Source organism: Nicotiana sylvestris, chromosome 5, assembly GCF_000393655.2.
Source record: "Nicotiana sylvestris chromosome 5, ASM39365v2, whole genome shotgun sequence".
Classification (NCBI taxonomy): Eukaryota; Viridiplantae; Streptophyta; class Magnoliopsida; order Solanales; family Solanaceae; genus Nicotiana; species Nicotiana sylvestris.
This window is the reverse complement of record NC_091061.1, coordinates 19,908,676-19,928,512: the sequence shown is the minus strand read 5'-3', so window position 1 is coordinate 19,928,512 and position 19,837 is coordinate 19,908,676. Positions and strand designations below refer to the sequence as shown.

Genomic DNA, 19,837 nt, shown 5'->3' with positions numbered 1-19,837 from the left:
AATACATTCGAATACAACTGAATATAAACAGGCGATTTGGGCGATCTAGAGAGAGAAACAGCCCTATGGCTTCGCCGGCCGGCGGCCAGCCATTAATTTCGGCTGGTCAGCCCCCTAACACATCTACAAAAATTGAAAAGGTACGTGAAAAGGAATCTTTCCATGTTATCCTCTTGGCAAAGTCTTTGGGGATGTCTCCGAACAAGACGCATTTGCCGCCGTCCGTGAAGCCTTTCGCCTGAGAGTCAATTTCTTTGATAACAGATGCAAAGAGATATGTCACACTCATTGTATTGGACTCTTCCACGTATATGTAATTGATGATTCTGATAGTTTAAGGATTGAAAATTGAGAATTTGGGTGGGAGAAGAGTTAAGAAACTAGGGTTTGTGAGAGAAGAGAGTCTGGTTGTATGCAAACAGAGAGAGATTGTATTGGGGTTTGCAGATATGCGGTAGTTATGTGAGAGAAAATACAAAAAGGGAGAGAGAAAAATAATATTTAGCATATATGGTGCCTTAATTGTAGGATGTAACTATATTTAGATTTTTTACTATAAAAGATAAAAGGTATTTATAGGATGTAATATTTTAAAATGGTATTTATTTAAAATAAATATGGTACTAAAGTTTTCTATAGGGTGTAAAAATTCCATAAATAAATCTAAGGTTGTCCAGAACTTAAAGAGATAGGGCCTTATTCGGGCCAAAATAAACGGGATGACTGTAAGCTCGTCCGGTCTCACAAACTAATAGGATGGGACGGGACGGGACGGGACGGATCGTGATGAGTGCCCTTAGTGGAATTTTTTTGATTTTTATTAATTTAAATATTTAAGCATTAAAAATTATAAAAAGTTTTTAAAATTGGTAGCGGCTATTTTTTTATAAATCAAAACATATATTTCATAACCTATTTTCTCAACTTAAAATACATGTCTAAATTCTGAATCCACCATTGCTCCAACCTTATACAGTTAAGTAATGATTAAGTTAACCAACTTTTAGAGTCAAATTACATTCAATTTAACTATTTATGTTCTTAAAATAAATATTAGAAATCATAATAATGATATTACAAGCTATAATCTTTTCTATATCAAAACAATCAAAGAGTAATATTATAACTTACTCTTAACCGATTAGTATCACCAATGTCTACTTGTTAGGAAGAAAAATAGAATAATTTTGAGATAAATGGATCAACTATTCAATAATATCTGCAGAAAGAAGACTCTCATCTTAAAAAATATATAAAAAAAAAATAGAAACCAAGTATTATTGAGTTGTTTTAATACTTTTAAAGATATAGTAAAGCACAAATATATTTACAACTAGACCTGCCTATTTTGTCCCACCTTTTATGTCACTGATGTGAGATGTCAATTTGTATATCCCTTAAGATTCTTCTCCTTTTTTTAAATATTTAATTAATATAATACATTTTACTTCCCTATAAATAGACCTCAATTGATCATTTCTCATCATCAGTCTCACATTCAAAGCACTTTGGCCACCTTTGCTCTGTTTCTTCTTTACTCTTTCTTCAAATCTTAGTTTCAAGTTTATTTCTCCATTTCCAATGGCCAGTGTTGAGGTATATTTTTCTGGTTATTTATGCATTGATTATTCTCCCTGTTTTTTTTCTTTTTCAAATAAGAACCTAATGTTTATTTACTCTAAGCAAGATCAGCTAGCTAGCAATTCTTCTATAGTAATTTTCTATAACAGTCTTGTTTGTCCCGAAATATTTTTGGCTGTTATAATGAGGCGCTGATATAGATAACATGTATTATAACATAATATAAAAAATTGGTTTCAAAAAAAATTTGGCCGTTATAGTGAAGTATTACTATAAATGATGGTTATTATAGAGATTTCTGATGTATAATTAATCAGTTAGCCTTTAATCTTGGAATCAAGTCTAGTGGGGACTGGGGATCAATGATCATTGTTTTGAGAAAGAAAACAAGCTAATAATCATTCTTGCGCAAGGGATTTTAAACTATTTCTTACTGAAAATTAAACCTGGAAATGGCATATTTCTTTTTCTTTTTTTCCTTTTCGGGTGAATTTTGTTTGAATATGTGTATTTAAAACGTCAAGAATTCGAAAAATACTACGTCAATGATCAATAGTACCTTGATTAATCAAATCTTGGCTTTCAAATAAAAGCAGTAGCAACCCCATTTCACCATTTTGGATTGTTCATTCTATATGATCTTTAGCTCGATGATCAACCAACGATAGCGGCGAGGTTAGAAATTTTGGTAAGGATATACAAAAAATGCAAGAATTTTAATACCTAGGATCCAAATTTGCAACTTAAAGCAATTTTTGAATCAACTTCCCTCACTACACTTCCTTATGTGAATTCAACAATTTATATATAAGAAATCATAATTTTTCGACAAAGCAGATTCAATTCTCATTTGTAACATGATCTTACTTCAGGAATTGATAGCAATTTGCCTCGTTCATATTCATTGAGATATTTCTTTCTTTCTTTCATTCTTTTTCTTTTTAATTGTTTTTGGTTATGAAGGTTCAATCTGCACCAGTAGAAGTAGTAGGAACTGCTCCAGTTGAGGTCGAGGTGAAAACTACACCAGAGGCACCCAAGTCAGAGGAATCCGCGCCAACACATGTGGCGGAGGAAACTGTGACCGAAACAACACCAGCACCGGCAGAAGAGACTGCTCCAGTTGAAGAGAAAGCAGCCCCAGCTGCTGAGGATGCGGTAGCTGAAGAAGCAACGACAGAAGCAGAAGTCACAGTAGCAGAGGAGACAGTGGCTGAAGAAGCTGCAAAAGCAGAAGTAGAAGCACCTGCAGCTGAGGAAACAGTAGCTTCTGCTGAAGTTGAAACTCCAGCAGTAGAATTAGCTGAAGTGAAGACTGAGGCAGAAGAAGGAAAAGTTGATGAGACAACTGAAGCTCTAGCTGCAGCAGAGGCTACCACAGAAGTTCCAGTGGAGAAAACTGAAGAGTAAACTGATCTACTCTTTTTATAAGGAGTGAAAATGGATAGTGCACTGGTTGGTGAATGATGGGTGGTTTTTGATATTTTCATTTTCCAAGTTAAGGTTTATATATTTACTAGTACTACTGTTAGTATTATTATCACTACTACCTAGTTGGCTATGTTTGTGGGGATTTAGGTGTGAAGTTTTATGGTTGTAAGAGAAGATGAGAGGAGATCTGATCTCTGCCTATGAATAATAAAGGATTACTATATCTTTTTGCCTGTTATGTGTCTTTAGAAGCTCAGGTTTCCTACTCCTTTAGAAAACAAAAAATCGATTCTGTTGAGATCCCTCAGCCTTAACCGAAAGTCTCGGGTTTTAATCCTAAGAATAGAAAACTTTTCTGCAGAGAAATTTTCCCCCGCCTTGACGGACATAAGTTTCAGAAACCGGATGGTTAAACACCCCTCCCCCCTCCCCACCCATAAAAATAATAATTAGTATATCTCAATCACAAGTTGGATTCGACTATGAATCCTCACTTATTATGTTGCTCCAACTAAACCTTTCATGTGTCCTAGTTACACCTTCTACCCAATGTGGACATTTTTAATATTATTTAATCTTATATGTTCACACAATCATCTTAGTATTATATATCTGCAACGCTCATCTTGTGGATATGCTGGGTACTTTAGCAGCGGAAGAGCCTCAGTATATGTATATCTTTTAATCACATAACACCCCGACAATATTTTCCGATTTCAACCATCCTATTTTAATTCTGGATAGTATTTTCATCTATCATACTATTCTTGTGGAACATGGAGTGCTCGTTTTCACTAAAAGGTATTGCCATTCTTCACAAATTTTTCAAAAGGGCGGGTTTGTAATAGCTAACGAGGTTGTTTAATGTTATTTTTGGGATGGCAAGTATGCCTGAAGAATGAAAGTGGAGTACAATCATTTCGTTGTATAAGAACAAACGTGATATTCAAAATTGTAACAACTATAGGGGTATCAAGTTGTTAAGCCACACTATGAAAGTATGGGAGAGGATGGTGGAGACGAGGGTGAGGAGGAGTATGTCTATTTCTGAGAACCAGTTCGGATTCATGCCAGGACGATTGACTACAAAAGCTATAAACCTTGTAAGGCGATTGGTGGAGCAATATAGGGAGAGGAAGAGAGACTTGCATATGGTGTTCATTGGCATACAACAAAGGCCCAAAGAAGATTTCTATGGAGATGTTTGGAGGCTAGAGGTATACCTGTTGCATAGATAGAGCGATCCAACACATGTATGATGGAGTTAAGACCCAAGTTAGGACAGTTGGAGGATACCCTAGACACTTTCAAGTCGTGATGGGATTGTACTAGCGACCAGCTCTTAGCCCGTTCTTATTTGCAGTGATGGAAAAGTTAATGCGACACATTCAAGGGGAAGTATCATGTTGCATGTTATTTGCAAATAATATAGTTTTGATTGACGAGACGAGAGGTGGAGTTAATGCTAGGCTAGATGTTTAAAGACAGACCGAAATGTAAATTTTAAAGGTTTCAAGTTGAGTAAGACCAAAATGAAATACTTGGAATGCAAGTTCAGTGAGGCAACGCATGAGACGTGGAAGTGAGGCTTAATACACAAGTAATTCCTAAGAGAGGGAGTTTCAAGTATCTTGGATCAGTAGTCCAAGGTAATGGATTGACGAGGATGTCACACATCGCATTGGACGGGGTGGATGAAATGGAGGTATCTGATGTCTTATGCGATAAAAATGTGCCACTAAGACTTGAGGATAAGTTCAATATAGTGGTTGTTAGACCGACCATGTTGTATGGGGCGGAGTGTTGGTCAGTCAAAAACTCTCATGTCCAGAAGCTAAAAGTAACGGAAATGAGGATGTTGAGATAGACATATGGGCATGCTAGTAAGGATAAGTTAGGAATGAGGATTTTCGGAATAAGATGAAAGTGGCCTCCATGGTAGACAAAATGCGGAAAACAAGGTTGAGATGGTTTGGACACATGAAAAGATGAAACACAAATGTCCCAGTGAGGAAGTGTGAGAGATTGGCCATGACGGGTCTAAGAAGAGGCAGAGGTAGGCCTAAAAAGTATTGAAAAAAGAAAATTAGACAAGATATGGCTGATCTTCAGCTTACCGAAGAAATAGCTCTTTATATAAAGGCGTGAAGGTCTAGAATTAGGGTAGTGGATAGTCGAACATTTTACCTTTCTTCATCGGTTATTCTAATATTGTTCTCGTCTTTTTAGCCTATTATTTTTAAATCTTCTCTGCTCATGTCTACTTCGCTACCGTATTTCCTTTAGACTGCCATATTTTTGTTCTCGTTGAGCCATAAATCTTTCGAAAACAACTTTTCTACCTGATAGGGATAAAGTAAGCTTACACACTACCCTTCCCAGATACCACTTGTGTGAAATTACACTGGGTATATTATTGCTGTTGTTATACAAATTTCCCGAATGAGGGGCAGAAAGAACGACACTGAGTCAGAGGGTGTCTGACATATCAAAAACAAGTTGACGATTTCAACCATAACAGAAGTGAGATGCCGAACAAATCCCAGCTTGCAAGTCTGTAACTATCAGAAATATTGTACTCAATACAAATGGTACATTTGCTGCCTAACTAAAAGGTGAACACTAAAATACCAGCTCCAAAGGCATGCTCTTTTTAGCATGACAAAAATTTGAAAGCTCTAATATTTACAATATAAACACCCTCACGTGAGTTGAAAGGAGTGAGGAAAGAAACTGAAACAGAGGCCAGGCCTAAGAAGTAAAAAAGGAAGAAATAGAATTAGAAATTAAAAGAAAAACTTGACCCTTCTTGCTTACTTTATTAACAGATACTATACCTGTATAAAAGTTAAATTGGTTGTTGGGGGTGGGGGCTAGAACTACAACCTTCCGCCATTTAAACCAGACAAAAAAACCTTACCACAGTCAAGTTCCAAATGGGAGCATATCCTATACATATGTACAAGCTGATTACATATCTTATGTGCAGTTGATTTCAGGTCCCAGAAGATCACAGATGTCACCACGTACCAAAGCTGCAACCAACATGCTCCTGGGTGATAATGCGAAGTCGGTCTTGCATGACATCCATGGATGGATAAGGAGGAAAGCATAGACGGTAGAAACATGTGTGTGACGAAGGCAGGCGATCATAAGACTCTCTGGTTTTGTAGATGTAAAGCCTAGAAGCCAAACCACCGAAACCCTCTACTGGAAGATACTTTATTGAAGTCCAAAAGAAGAGGAGAACCTTTCTCTGCTCGGCAGACATGCAACCAACAATCTGCAGGAACAAAAGAAAACAAACTTTAAATTGGTTTGAATCAGATCTCATAAACCAAGGTTCATCCTCATAATACTAAGTGGTAACAACAAGTTCCAAAGTCCACCTTAGGAACAACTAGGTAATCCAGGACTTATATCCAGAGACCACCAGATACCTGTTCGTTTGCTTTGTCCAACTCTGTCTTCTACATAAAAATTGCATTAATCCAAGCACTGAGAGACACATACAAGTGGATCTTCGCGCAGCTTATTGCCTCAATAACATTCACACAAGTGAAATGCAAAGACACAAGACTACTAAATGCAAAAGAAGGGTAGCTCTAAATGGCATGGGTATGCTCAAACTTTAGATTTGTTGAAGCAGGACAAAGAAGACTTATCTTTTGGCATTGTTCAACTTGTTTAGCATTCTACTCAAACACAACTTTGCAGCTCTCAACCCAGAGATCCTTTCTTAAGTTATGTAGAATGAGAGATGAGGTGAAATAAAATCTCCATAGATGACTATAGAAGATCAAAAGGACTGCAAACTTCTCCAAACAGCACAACTGAACGAACCTTTTTATAGTTAATTTGCAGATAAATTGCTACACCCAGATTCAAAGTATTTTTTTAACCTGCAAGATGCTCTTCACAGAAACCAATGGCTTCATTCTTGATTCTTAGTCCACCTAAGAATGTGGATAAATGTGTGAGCCAAGGGCAGCAACTCCCCATAGCCTAAAATTAGCCTCTATTTGGTCACCCCTGACCTTCAAGAAAAAAGAAAAAGATAACCAATTCTATAAAGTAATTGCTTCTCTCTTCTATCTATCCAAGCGTTGAGTGATCACAGAAGAGTTGAAGACTTCTCTTTTCTTTTTCCTCTAAAAGAAGACTTCCTTTCAACACTGGCCAATTCGATTAATTCTTTTCATGAATTTTGCTCCTTTTTCTTCTCTTCGAAGTATCATCTGTTGTTTAGAAACTTTGTCAAGTATATGTATATTTTATTTTATTTTATTTTATTTTGCCAAGTATATTAATCATATCTAGTCCCGTTGTCCACCTCTTGTTGGTATAGTGGTGATCGACAGCTCTCTCAAGTAGACTAGCCATTCAAAACCTTCTTTGGCATCTCCAATCACTCTCTACATGAGCCACAGAAGAATATTAACCCCATACTAGTCCAGTTGGCTATATGAATCTTCTGTAACCCTTCATTCACTTCAGGCTATAGAAATATAAAGTCCTTCAGGAGTTTCAACTTCCAACCCCCCTGGCCCCTACCCAACCAAAAAAGGAAAAAGAAGAAGACAATATCCTCATTCTCCAAAAGAAGATAACGCCCTTAAGACTAAAAAAAATCTTAAAAACAGAGTAAGAAACACAAGGACCTTTAAAACTTTCGTCAGCACCTCCAACCAGTTACAGTCTCCACAAGAGTTAAGGAAGATTATTAACTCCAAACTAGACCGGGCTGCTATATGAATCTTCTGTTACCATTCCCTTCACGGGAGGGGGGGGTGTTGTGTAAGGCAAAGCAAAAGGTAAAGTAAATGTTGCAATGAGCAAAATATTGTCACTTGCACTCTCTTGCATGGGTTAGCTTATTGCAAACTCAAAATTCAAACCAACAAAACGGACCCAGGGTTCCAGTTGAAAGCATCTTAAGCTCGAGGAATGGAAATCTAAGAAAATGCATCAACAAAGTTCTTTCGAAAAGGAAATTTCCAGTTGATAATAAGGATCAACAACAACTATGTATGGAATTGTTCCTTCTTTTTCCACTACCTTCTCATACTCCAGCATCAAAGCACAAAAAAAGGGTATCAAGATAGGGAATACCGTAGTGCTTAGAAATCATAACCTAACCATACTTTATCATGTAAATACCGAGAACAACCCCTCTAGATTGCCCAAATTGGATATATCTCTCCCTTAATATTAAAATTACAGGAAAACCACTAAGCTTTTAGTTTTGCTACACACACCTCTATGTCAAAAATTCAAAAATGAGCTAAAAGCTGTTGATTTTACACGAAAACGTGAATTTACGCCGACAATACCCTTCTAGAAACTAAAACTGCTTTTTTCTTTTGACCTGACCTTAAATTAAAAGGGAAAAAGAAAAAAGAAATTAATGGAAGTACCTAACATGTCATATTACAGCTTGTATTCTCTATATTAACTCAAAGATTTGCACCTTGAAAATTAAGTTTATCTGGGTACATAGGTAATCATCACTTTTTGGATAGTATTTTAAGTTTTAAGACAGACTAATTTGTTTCGAGGTTAGGTCTTTCTTTCTCTATTTCCTAGCCTATAATTTCTTCTTCATAAAGCACAAAGGACACACAGGTCATAACAAATTCATTTGCTCACTTGTTAATTGAAGGGTCTAACAAGGGTGTCACTTTATCAAAAAAGAAAGGGTGCCACTTAATTTCACAAAGACCTTAGGTATCTGTAACTTAAGCGGTCTAGCAAGGGTGTCCCTGTAACTTACCTTAACAATAAAGTAATAACTAAAGCAAATATGAACAGCTGCAGTTTCAAGAGAAAAAATATAGCGATATAAATAGGCATACAGGTGAAACGGACTCTTCCTTAAGGTTTCTCCTTCAACAGTGTCCGTTGGATTCAGAATCTCTCCACACAAAAAAAGACATTTACTATTAGGAAGGTAGACTTTTTTGGAAAAGAAAATTAACATGAAAACCCTCCCTCCTCCAATAAATAAATAAGGGAAAAAGAGAAAAGATAGAAGAAAATATAGGTTTTGCCTGGAACGATACCCTTGTAAAGAATCAAGCTTCTGCACTGAATATTAACAGAACAAAGAAGAACATGAAAAAAGGAATGAAGTCTTCAATAACAGAAATATATGAATCAAAAAAAAGGAACAAATACCTTCCAAAACCAAGATATTTGAGGATCACTTTCTTTGTAACCATTGTAATCAGTATGTGCTTTCCAGTCTTCCACAGAAACAGCAGTTTCGCTCCCATGGAGCATCCAGTCAAGATCTTCAAGATCTAAGCTCTGGAAAAAGGATTTCTGGAGCCTTAAGGTAGTTATAATGTCCGCAAAACCTTGAGCAAAATGAGCTACCTGCTCAGCAATGGATGTGACAAAGCGATGCTGAATAAGAAGCTCAACATACTGCTCCCTGTTTTTACTAGTCACCATAGTACTTCTCCCATTGGGGCAAAGCTCGACAACCTTCCTGGATCCTAACTCTTCAACTTCACGAACAAATGTCAAAGCAAGAGTATCTTGATCCACCATCTCTGGATCCATCTCCAATATCTGCTTGCAGCTGCTATACAAGTATGGATCTGCATCCCTTATGTCATCTAATGAAATATTCTTGCCCGACAATTGTAAAAAGAACACGCGATCAAAGACAACACCAACTTGTATTTTATGCATTAAGGCCAAAGCAATTACCCTGCCAGAGAAGCTAAAATACTCAAGGTGCAAAGGGTCCACCTTAGACGCTGCAATAAAAATATGTAGTAAGAAGATAAGGTCCCAATAACAAGAGCATTACTATTGTCTTGCAAAATAAAAACATTGCTCCAAACAGAACATAGCTATTAAATGCACTGCAGGTTCATCCAAGTAGATGGAAACACTCACTATTAACTAAAATATTCAGCTTGTCTAACCACACATCTTGAACAGAAAAAAAATGATACTATGCCTTGGAAGTACTCCATATGCAGTGCAACCCAAACAAAAGCGAACCACGAATTTCTAGCTTCATGTGAGAAAGTTTTCTGGCTAAGGATCAGTATGGTCATCTCACACGAATTTCCAACTTCGTGTGAGAAAGCTAAAAATTGTCATTTATTGACTGTCAGACTGTCTTTTTTTTTTTTGATAACCGAGAAATCGCCGAGGCCAGTGGTGCTCGGTTCGAACTCTGGGGATAATGTGCCCACATCTCTATCCTAATCCACTTAACTAGCAGGCTTTGTCTGCAGTAGGGTTCAAACTCGTGATGTGCGTCCAATCAACATATCACGCGTTGCGCTCTAACCACTATACCAAAGCCTTGGGGGCGTCTAACACTCCCATTCAAATTGTTACCTTCATATAGTATCTACCTAACTCCTTACATATATAAGTAATTTGTGGACTGACGAAGGACTTGGTGGATATTCTTACAAGACGTTCATTTGGTGTTACAAATTTAATAAAAATGTCCCCGATGAATCTCTTCTCCAACAAAAAGACAATAGATTTCTATGTGTTTTTTCCTTTCATGGAACGTCAAACTTGATGCAATATAGAGTGCAACTAGATTATCACACAAGTTTCATCTAACTAACAACAACAACCCAGTATAATCCCACTTAGTGGGGTCTGGGGAGGGTAGTGTGTACGCAGACCTTACCCCTACCTGAGGTAGAGAGACTGTTTCCAAATAGACCCCGACATCCTTCCCTCCAAGAACTTCCCACCTTGCTCTTGGGGAGACTCGAACTCACAACCTCTTGGTTGGAAGTGGAGGTTGCTTACCATCAGAGCAACCCCTCTTGTCAAGTTTCATCTAACTAGTATTTCCAAATTTTAGTTCTCACAAGAGTTGTTTGATCCATATAACTTCACAAGTAGTCACCACCATGGCTCGATATTCTGCTCTATCCTGGAGGCTAGAGCTAACAACCATATTTTATTTCTTTTTCTTCAAAGACACCAAATTTCTAACCAAAACACAACATCCCAACTGAATGTCTATACAAATGTGACCGTGTCAATCTTTTGTTGAAGCCTTCTATCCTAGAGTATATTTCACATATTGAAGGATGCCATTGCGTCCGAAGGAACATCATATGAAGATAAAAACCTTACTTATAATACCCACCAAAAAGGCAATATCACATTGAGTGTTTGGAGATGGTTCACCTTATCAAACAATCATTTTTTAAAATTTGACGAGGTAAGTAAATTTAATTTAAAAAGTACAATTACCTATATTTCCTGGGATCTCGAAGCTCTTCTGACCTAGTAGAAGCTTAACATTTCATTGAAAAGGTAAATGACCCTAATGGGGCTTAACATTTCATTGAAAAGGTAAATGACCCTAATGGGCGCTTAACACTTGGACCATAGTCTGATTAATAGTCCTACAATATCTTTTTGTCCCTTATGGTTTAAGGTCAACAAAATGTGATTCCTCCTCCCCAAGAACGTCAAAAGTATACTTCCACTGAGAAATAATAATGTGCAACCTGAATTGGGACACTTCAACGTCTAAGAACTATCACAATCTAATATCTATCAAGGTTCTTAGACTAAAAGTGCTGATAGAGATGTTTCAACTTTACATTAACCTCTTGATTAATACTATTGCATGTCATAACGATATCATCAATATGAATTACCAAAGCAAATACACGGGTTCCGAGCAGGGTACCAATTGAGCACAAAAACAAATAGATGAGTTGTGTTACTTTTGCATAACTGTGCTAAACATACAAAACCATACTCGAACAGACTGGTTCAGTCCATATAGTGATTGATAAAACTTGTATTAAAACCAATAGATTCCCACTGAGCAACAAAACCCGGTAGTTGCTCCAGGGATACTTCATCCTAAAGATTTCATGAAAAAATGCATGCTTGATGTCCAACCAATGAAGAGCCCAATGAAAAACGGAATGCATAAACAATATGAGATTGATCAAAGTAATCTTAGCCCCGAGAAAACATACCACTCAAGTTCAAAAATCAAAGTATAGCAAATGTACCTTAAGCAAATAAATCCAAGCATTTGGACCAACTATTATTGTGAACACCATTAAAACAACCAATAATATTTTCACTAGGGGTAGAGAAACAACTCTCGAGTACCATTAGAGTATAAAGCAAACATCTTCTCATTTACAGCGTATTGCCAACCTGGCTGAGAAGCTTCACGTATAGGCTCAAGGATGGGAATAGAGGACAAGGACTATACAAACGTACAAAGGGGTAAGAACAAATATTAATAACTCAAAAAGATACGATGAGATGATGATTAAGAGTAAAGCGAATACTTAATAGCCCTTGAAACTAGAGGAGACAGGTTTGCAATAAGAGAAGAATCTGAATCAAGATGTGTCGGAGGCAGTTAGTTTTTATATACAAAGGACTAAATCAACTATGGCGGTTCGCTTACACCAAATGACCAAATGAAACAAGTGAAGAAATCTGTTTTTTTTCTATTTTTCGGTTGTCATCTGGAATGCAAATTCAATTCATTCAATCCACTAGAGCTGAGGATAGCGATGTCAAATACAAATAAAGTATCCACCATGTCACGTCAACAAAGTCTGAAATTTTATTGCATGTTCAGCATATAAAACTTTGAAGTGCAAATACTAACAAAAGGTTTAAAATTGCGAGTTCATACAAAACAAAATGCCAAAGAAATAATAACAAAGGTAAGAAAAGCTTACCTGGATTTGGAAAAAACCTTCTACGGTCATTTGGACAAGCAACAAACAGAGCATTTTGAGGGTTGAAGATTGCTTGACATACCAAGAAAAACCACTCCCTTAAGACGCCAGGCCCCGTAGCTTCTTCATTCTTGAATTCCATAAACAAGCCACCACGAAGTGACTCAGGATCTGCATGTGCAATGTACTCAAAAGATTCTGATAGCAACTGTGAGCGGTCAATGAGCATCTCATGAAGCTCCTCGTACTCGTCCTTCACTTCTGGAAGCATCATCATGGCCAAATGCCTCCTCGCCTCAAAATTAGTTACTTCCTTGTGCTCCAGTATCCACCGATGATCTTCAGATCTTTTAGCAAATTTAACAATCAGAAAACACAACGAAACCCTTCTTTGCCTCATTTTTTTCCAAAATTCGTCCTCCGAGCCCTTAAAAAGCTTTGAAATACCATTTATCTCCTTCAGAATTGCAAGATACTGGGACCACCCAAGTGCGAAGGGCTCACCTTCTCCTTTCTCTTTCCCAACAAAAAGTTCTTCCATTTTCTTCAAACACAGCTCCAGTTTTTCCAGCAAATCAAAGTAAATATCATGCAAACATTTAATCTGCTCTCTGTAATACGGCATTCCATATCTTTTGCTTCCCTCTTCACTGGTGCCGCATTCCTCCTGCAACGGGAAAGCAATGGGACTGCATATAGCTACATGATCCCCTATCACATTCCTGACAGGACGCATAAACGCAGTAAAATCACGCACATCACTCAAAGACGGGCCCATAAAAGCGTTCAATGATTCCATACTCGGATCCAAAGCACGTGATAACTTAACCCCTAGCTCGCGGACGAACGGGAAAATATCTCCCAATGCTATCACATCCTTGCCATTACTCTCCCACCTCGATATGCCAATGGACTCTACTATACCCCCTAAACTACTCCGACAAAGGCCATACAACGAATCATCAACACCAGCAGCTCCACTTAACAACTTACAAAATTCTAACACTATAGGCGCACATTGCATATATATAGGTTTAGGCAAAACACTCTTACTCGAATTAACAAACTGACGAATCGATTCATCAGCAGTATCTTTGTTTACCTTCGCTTGAGACATATAAAGCATTACGAGAGCTGCGGGAGCACACGAGGAGAGGAAAATCTGGAGGTGTTCGGCGGCTTGTTCAGCATCGTTACGTGGCGTCATCGTGAGAAACTCCGTGAGCCTCGTCTTTATACGACTCGAAGGCCTAGGGTTTTGGCCTTTGCAGAGGTCGAAAATTTGAGAAACTAAGTCGTTGATCAGCTGCCACGCCTGCGGATGTCCCGTGCTCCGCATTCGGCCGACGAGTTGTAATCCAGCGTCGTTTTGGACCTCGCATTCGGCTAACGTTTGCTCCCACTGTAACTGTTTCCCCCTGTAGATTAATCGCTGCTCGATTATCGGTATTCCCGTTATGAATTGAATTTTCTCGTGAACTGATTTCACTGAGTCAGTTGACTCGGTTTGAAGCACCAAAGTGTTGCCGCCGGATAATAACCGGACGAAGAACTGAAGACGGCCCGAGGATGACGCCAGCGACGATGGCATCATCGATGATGACGATGAAGATGAAGGCGTCGAGGATGAAGACGGAGAGTGATGACGTGGACGGGAATCATCGGTGAAGGAGGAAGGGGCAAGTTGGTCTTTTCTCATTCTGACGGCGGAGGGTGGTGGTACTAAGTCGTCAGAGGCATAATCGTCGAGCTTCCGTTTGGGGTTGTTAACGGCGCCGGCGTTAGACGTCATTGGAAGTCGGGGGGTTTTACGGTACACATGAGTCCATGGAATTAAAACCCCATCACCAAAACCCTTTGTTTTTTTTTCTTCAATCAAAATTCAAACAAGAAATTGGAGAAGAAGAAAAACAACATGAAGAGAGAGAAAGAGTTATATAAGACTCTGTCTGTGAAAAGGTCGTGAAAGTGGAGAGTGATGAAATTGGGAAAGAAATGAAGGTTTTGTTTACGCTAAGTAGTGTGAAATGACGAAAATAGGTTTCCTGCGAGCTACATGCTTTTTCAGTTACTACTAATACTTTATAGTTTATTCTAAAGAGGAGAACATATCCATGCACATAAATATCTTCTTTATTATATTAGAAGAAGAAAAAAAAAAGACGGACAAGAAGAAGGGTGAATTATTATTTTATTAGTAAAAAGGGTCATTTGGTGCTCGCATTCACGCAAAAACAAGAAAAAATCATACTCTTGCGAGTGTGACATAGACAATTTACCTTAATACAAATATTAGTGACTGATTTTACGATTCGAATATGTGACTTATAAATTATACGAAAATAATTTTACGTTATTTAATTCGGGACCCTTTTATAAACTAAAGACAAAATAAAAGAATTGGTAATAAAATAAAAATTTATTCGTATTCGATGAATATAAAATAAGTGTCTTTCATACACCCATTTATCGTTTAACTATGGATAAGTGATATGTACTTTTACTTTAAGTTCTAATTGTTACAATTAAATTGTTTGATTTTGTGTAATCTCCGAATATAAATAACTATTTACCTTTGAATTATTTGTGATCTACATGTCTGACTTTCAGTATAAATCCATTTTTATTTTTATTTTAAAATAAATTTATACATATGGAGAATCTGCATAAATTACTATGATCCATGATTATTATTTAAAATAATAATCACAGTCAAACAAAAATGTTTGACTTATCAAGTAGTAATAGTCTCTCTCTCTCTTTTTTTTTTTTGAAAACTTATGCTTTTTATTTCTAAATTATTGAAAATATAAATTAGTCTTCTGATATCTGTTTTTTTTTTTTGGTTGAATTAATTTAAAGAATATCTGGTTAAGTATATTCAACCTTCAACTAATTGAGTGTGCATTTTTCTTATCTTTTGGCACGTGAATCTTCATAAATATAACGAATTATATAAATCAATTAATTATCAATGTGTTGTGTAAATTTGTGCCTCTGCTTCATATCTGAAGGTTAGATTACTCAAAAAGTAGTGTGAGTATAACATGTTGTCTATCAGGAAGGGACCAAAACACACACGTAAATAATTAAAGGTTATATTTGCTTAATCATACATCACAAAGGCTAAATTCAAATTATACCAATAGCTAGGGGACTAGAAGTGCAATTGTCTCTTATTTTTGGACGATTGAGCTATTTTGAAATTACATATAAGAAGAAACAAGATTTCTCAAAATTTAAATTTATGAGTTTAAAGATTATAATAATATGTATATTTAGGTTTTATAATTTTATTGTATAAGTTGTGCAAAAATTCGAGATTTGTTATAAAATAAAGACTATAAAGTAAAGACAAGTATAGAGAGAAACTGATATATTATTCGAATTCAAACTGATGTACATAATGAACTGAAATCTCTTCTATTTATAGAAGAAAGGAAGTTGTTGTGTAAGCTGCTACTATACCAGATATGGATAATCTTCTACTGAGAGCAATGTTTATCCATAACGGAGTAATGAAAGGATAAGCTTATTATACCCGATATGGATAATCTTCTACCGAGAGTAATGTTTATCCATAACTGGGTAGCTGTTGTGTAAGCTGCTACTATACCAGATATGGATAATCTTCTACTGAGAGCAATGTTTATCCATAACGGAGTACTGAAAGGATAAGCTTATTATACCCGATATGGATAATCTTCTACCGGGGGTAATGTTTATCCATAACTGGGTACTGAAAGGATAAGCTTATTATACCCGGTATGGATAATCTTCTACCGGGGGTAATGTTTATCCATAACCGGGTATCGAAGTGATAAGCTTCTTCAGGAAGCTTATTTCCAATAGAGTACTTAAATAGATAAACATATTTACGGTGGAGTCCCATATGGATAAGCTTCTTCAGGAAGCTTATTTACAACGGAGTACTAAATGAACATCCATAATATAATATATTTATAACACTCCCCCTTGGATGTTCATTAAAAGATAATGTGCCTCATTAAAACCTTACTAGGAAAAACCACGTGGGAAAAAATCCTAGTGAAGGAAAAAGAGTACACATATTTAGTAATACGCATTACTAGGTGCCTCATTAAAAACCTTATAAGGAAAACCCCATGGGAAAAAATCTTAGTAAGGGAAAAATAGAGCATCGCGTATTTTACTCCCCCTGATGAAAACCTTGTTTCAAATATTTGAGTCTCCGCATTCCAATCTTGTATACCATCTTCTCAAAAGTTGAAGTTGGTAAAGATTTAGTGAATAAATTTGCTGGATTATCACTTGAACGGATTTGTTGCACACCAATGTCACCATTTTTCTGAAGATCGTGTGTGTAGAATAATTTTGGTGAAATGTGCTTCGTTCTATCTCCTTTTATAAATCCTCCCTTTAATAGGGCTATGCATGAAACACTATCTCCGTATAATATTGTGGGTCTTTTATCACATTCCAACCCACATGTTTCTCGAATGAATCATTGATCTCAATCATATGCACTCCCTGCTTGCCGGTTTGAAATCGAGCTTTATGGTATCGGATAAATAACCTGCATCTGCATTACCAATACGATCTGCACCACTTTTGTTAGCATTAGCAAGATAAATAAGTGCACCATCTACACCGAGATAGAGTATTTCAGGACCAAGGAGCTCCTCATCCTCTTCTAGAGGTTGGAACGGATCCTTATTCACTTCAAGTGATTGAATATTCATTGGTGTACTTAATGGGTACACTTTGTCCATGTAAAAGTATTTTTAAGACCCTCTTGGAGCTCTTCCGGAGTTCCAATAAGATTTATGTCACCAACATAAACAGCAAGTGTAACAAATTTTGATGACATTTTCTTTATAAAAATACATGGACAAATAACATAATTTATGTAACTTTCTTTCAGCAAATATTTACTGAGGCGATTATACCACACGCGCACAGATTGCTTTAAACCGTACAAAGATCTTTATAATTTGATCGAGTACATTTCTCAAGACTTTGAATTATATGCTTCGGGCATTTTCAATCCTTCAAGGATCTTCATATAGATTTAGCCAAATAAGTCATATAGGTTAAGACTTGTATCTAAATGGTATGACATCTTCAAGTGTCTGGACTGCTAGTCCGATCCTCACAATCTTTTACAATATTGTGCACTATATTGTATTAAATATATCGTCGACGATCATTTTGTGTCAGTTCCGAAGCGACATAACTTGTGGAGATCTCATCACTTTCTTTATTTTCAGGTACCTGAACTTTTTCGGGAGTTTCATGAAATGTTATGTCGTGGGCTCTTCTAGAGCTTATTTCCTCCTCATTATGATCATTTTGATCATTAGCTCCTACTATTTTTCAAGGATTGTTACCTTTGGAACCGATTGGTCTACCACGCTTCATGCGTACAGTAAACTCTATCCTTCAGGGACTTTAATTTTAATAGGAGCATTTGTAGCTGAAATATGATATTTAATTTTGGATCAGCAAATGCTTCTGGCATTCGACTTGAATTATCTTCTAAGTGAGGATCATGATAATTCGATTCATATAGCATATTTTTCAACTGTTTATTCCATCCCCCAAATGTTAGAAAAACTAACATATATCCCCAATCATCTTTGGGAAACATATCTTTGTGTATTATGGTAGAGAAATTAATCATATACCACACAACAAAAGATAGTAAAAATATTTGGTTTCTGATCCTAAACCAATTGTGAAGGGAGGACTTATCATATATTGTTGATCTGATGCATACAAGTGCTGCTATATGCAATTTAGAAAATCTTAGACCAACACATGAAGCTTTGTTCTCATAAGCAATGGTTTAGCCATTAATAGGAGGTATTCAATGCTAAACCAGCTTGGATATAAACCAGCATTATCAAGATGAACTGTCTTGATTTCATAATCTGAAAATTATGCTCTTAATCGAGAAAAGCAATTCCAAATGCCAAACTGCAGGTTGACAATAATTACACATGTAACCATCTCATATATGCACCTATAAGTGGTTCACATGATAGGTGAACGGGCCCATATTCACCTTTTATATATTTCAGAATCAGGGGTCTTAGTCCCAACTTTAGCTGGTATAATCAATTCATTATGAGAGCAAGCAACACATGAGAATTCCTGAAGAATCTTCTAGTTCTTTTGTATATGCTTATCTGAATTCTCAAATAGCTCATTTAAAAATGGCAAATAAAAACTTCAAGTTTATCATGTCATGTGCTATCTCTTAGTAAACTTCTGGTTTACTATGGCATAAACTTTTGCTTTAGTAAACTTCTGATTTACTGTGATACATGATATAGTACAAATTAAAGAATAAGACGGGTAACTTCTCACATACATATTATTTTACCCCCTATGATTGTGGAAACATGAAGATTATCAATCTTCCAATCATTTGTAGTCTCAATATGATAGCCATTTGTATTAGTAAACTTCAGGTTTACTACAACATATGTTTTGACCATAATCATATAATATGAATGACATATTTGTATATAAGCTCTTCGAGAGCCTTCATTTATTATCCACAATCTAATATTTATCTGGCACTACTGGTGTCATGTATCCTTTAGGCAAACAGTTAGCTCTTCAGGAGTTGTTGATACATTTTGTACTATCAAATATTTCTCATACACTTCTGGTATCATGAGAGAAAATCACAATCAAATAAACAATGTAAAACAATTGTTTAAGCACAAGAAAACTCTTCTTCATAATATTTTCCTACTTCAGGAGGCAATTTCAATTGTGTTACTTCTTCAGGAGAAAATTTAAAATACAACATATTGAGTATATATTCTCTCAATTATATTACCTCTTCTGAAGGTGAATTGTGATATATTCACATCAAGAGTGCGTTCATATTTACCCGATTTATTAATATTGTCACATTCACTTCAGGGAATGGATTAATATTATCCAAAGTTCTCATCCTTCAGGAAATCGAACATAATTATCTGAATGCGCATTAATCACATCAAATTGTGATGCCTCAATCTCTTTTAAAATATTTACTACTTCAGGAGCAAATCGAGTCATGCATTTAATATAGAGAATATTTATGTAGCTTAACTTCAATTGTAACCATAGAA

General features: G+C 36.4%; 2 protein-coding genes across 2 annotated transcripts; one reads left to right on the top strand and one right to left on the bottom strand.

The window, feature by feature from the left end:
• Positions 1-1,485: 1,485 nt before the first annotated feature.
• LOC104212546 (induced stolen tip protein TUB8) lies at positions 1,486-3,245 on the top strand. Its single transcript, XM_009761841.2, has 2 exons — positions 1,486-1,596; positions 2,545-3,245. The coding sequence occupies exons 1-2, from the start codon at positions 1,582-1,584 to the stop codon at positions 2,989-2,991; spliced, it is 462 nt and encodes a 153-aa protein (XP_009760143.1). The 5' UTR covers positions 1,486-1,581; the 3' UTR covers positions 2,992-3,245.
• Positions 3,246-5,541: 2,296 nt separating this feature from the next.
• Positions 5,542-14,715, bottom strand: LOC104212547 (E3 ubiquitin-protein ligase UPL5). Its single transcript, XM_009761843.2, has 3 exons — positions 12,729-14,715; positions 9,190-9,779; positions 5,542-6,295 (listed from the first exon to the last, which is right to left on the bottom strand). Exons 1-3 carry the CDS (start codon positions 14,518-14,520, stop codon positions 6,032-6,034), a joined length of 2,646 nt encoding a protein of 881 aa, XP_009760145.1. The 5' UTR covers positions 14,521-14,715; the 3' UTR covers positions 5,542-6,031.
• Positions 14,716-19,837: the final 5,122 nt, after the last annotated feature.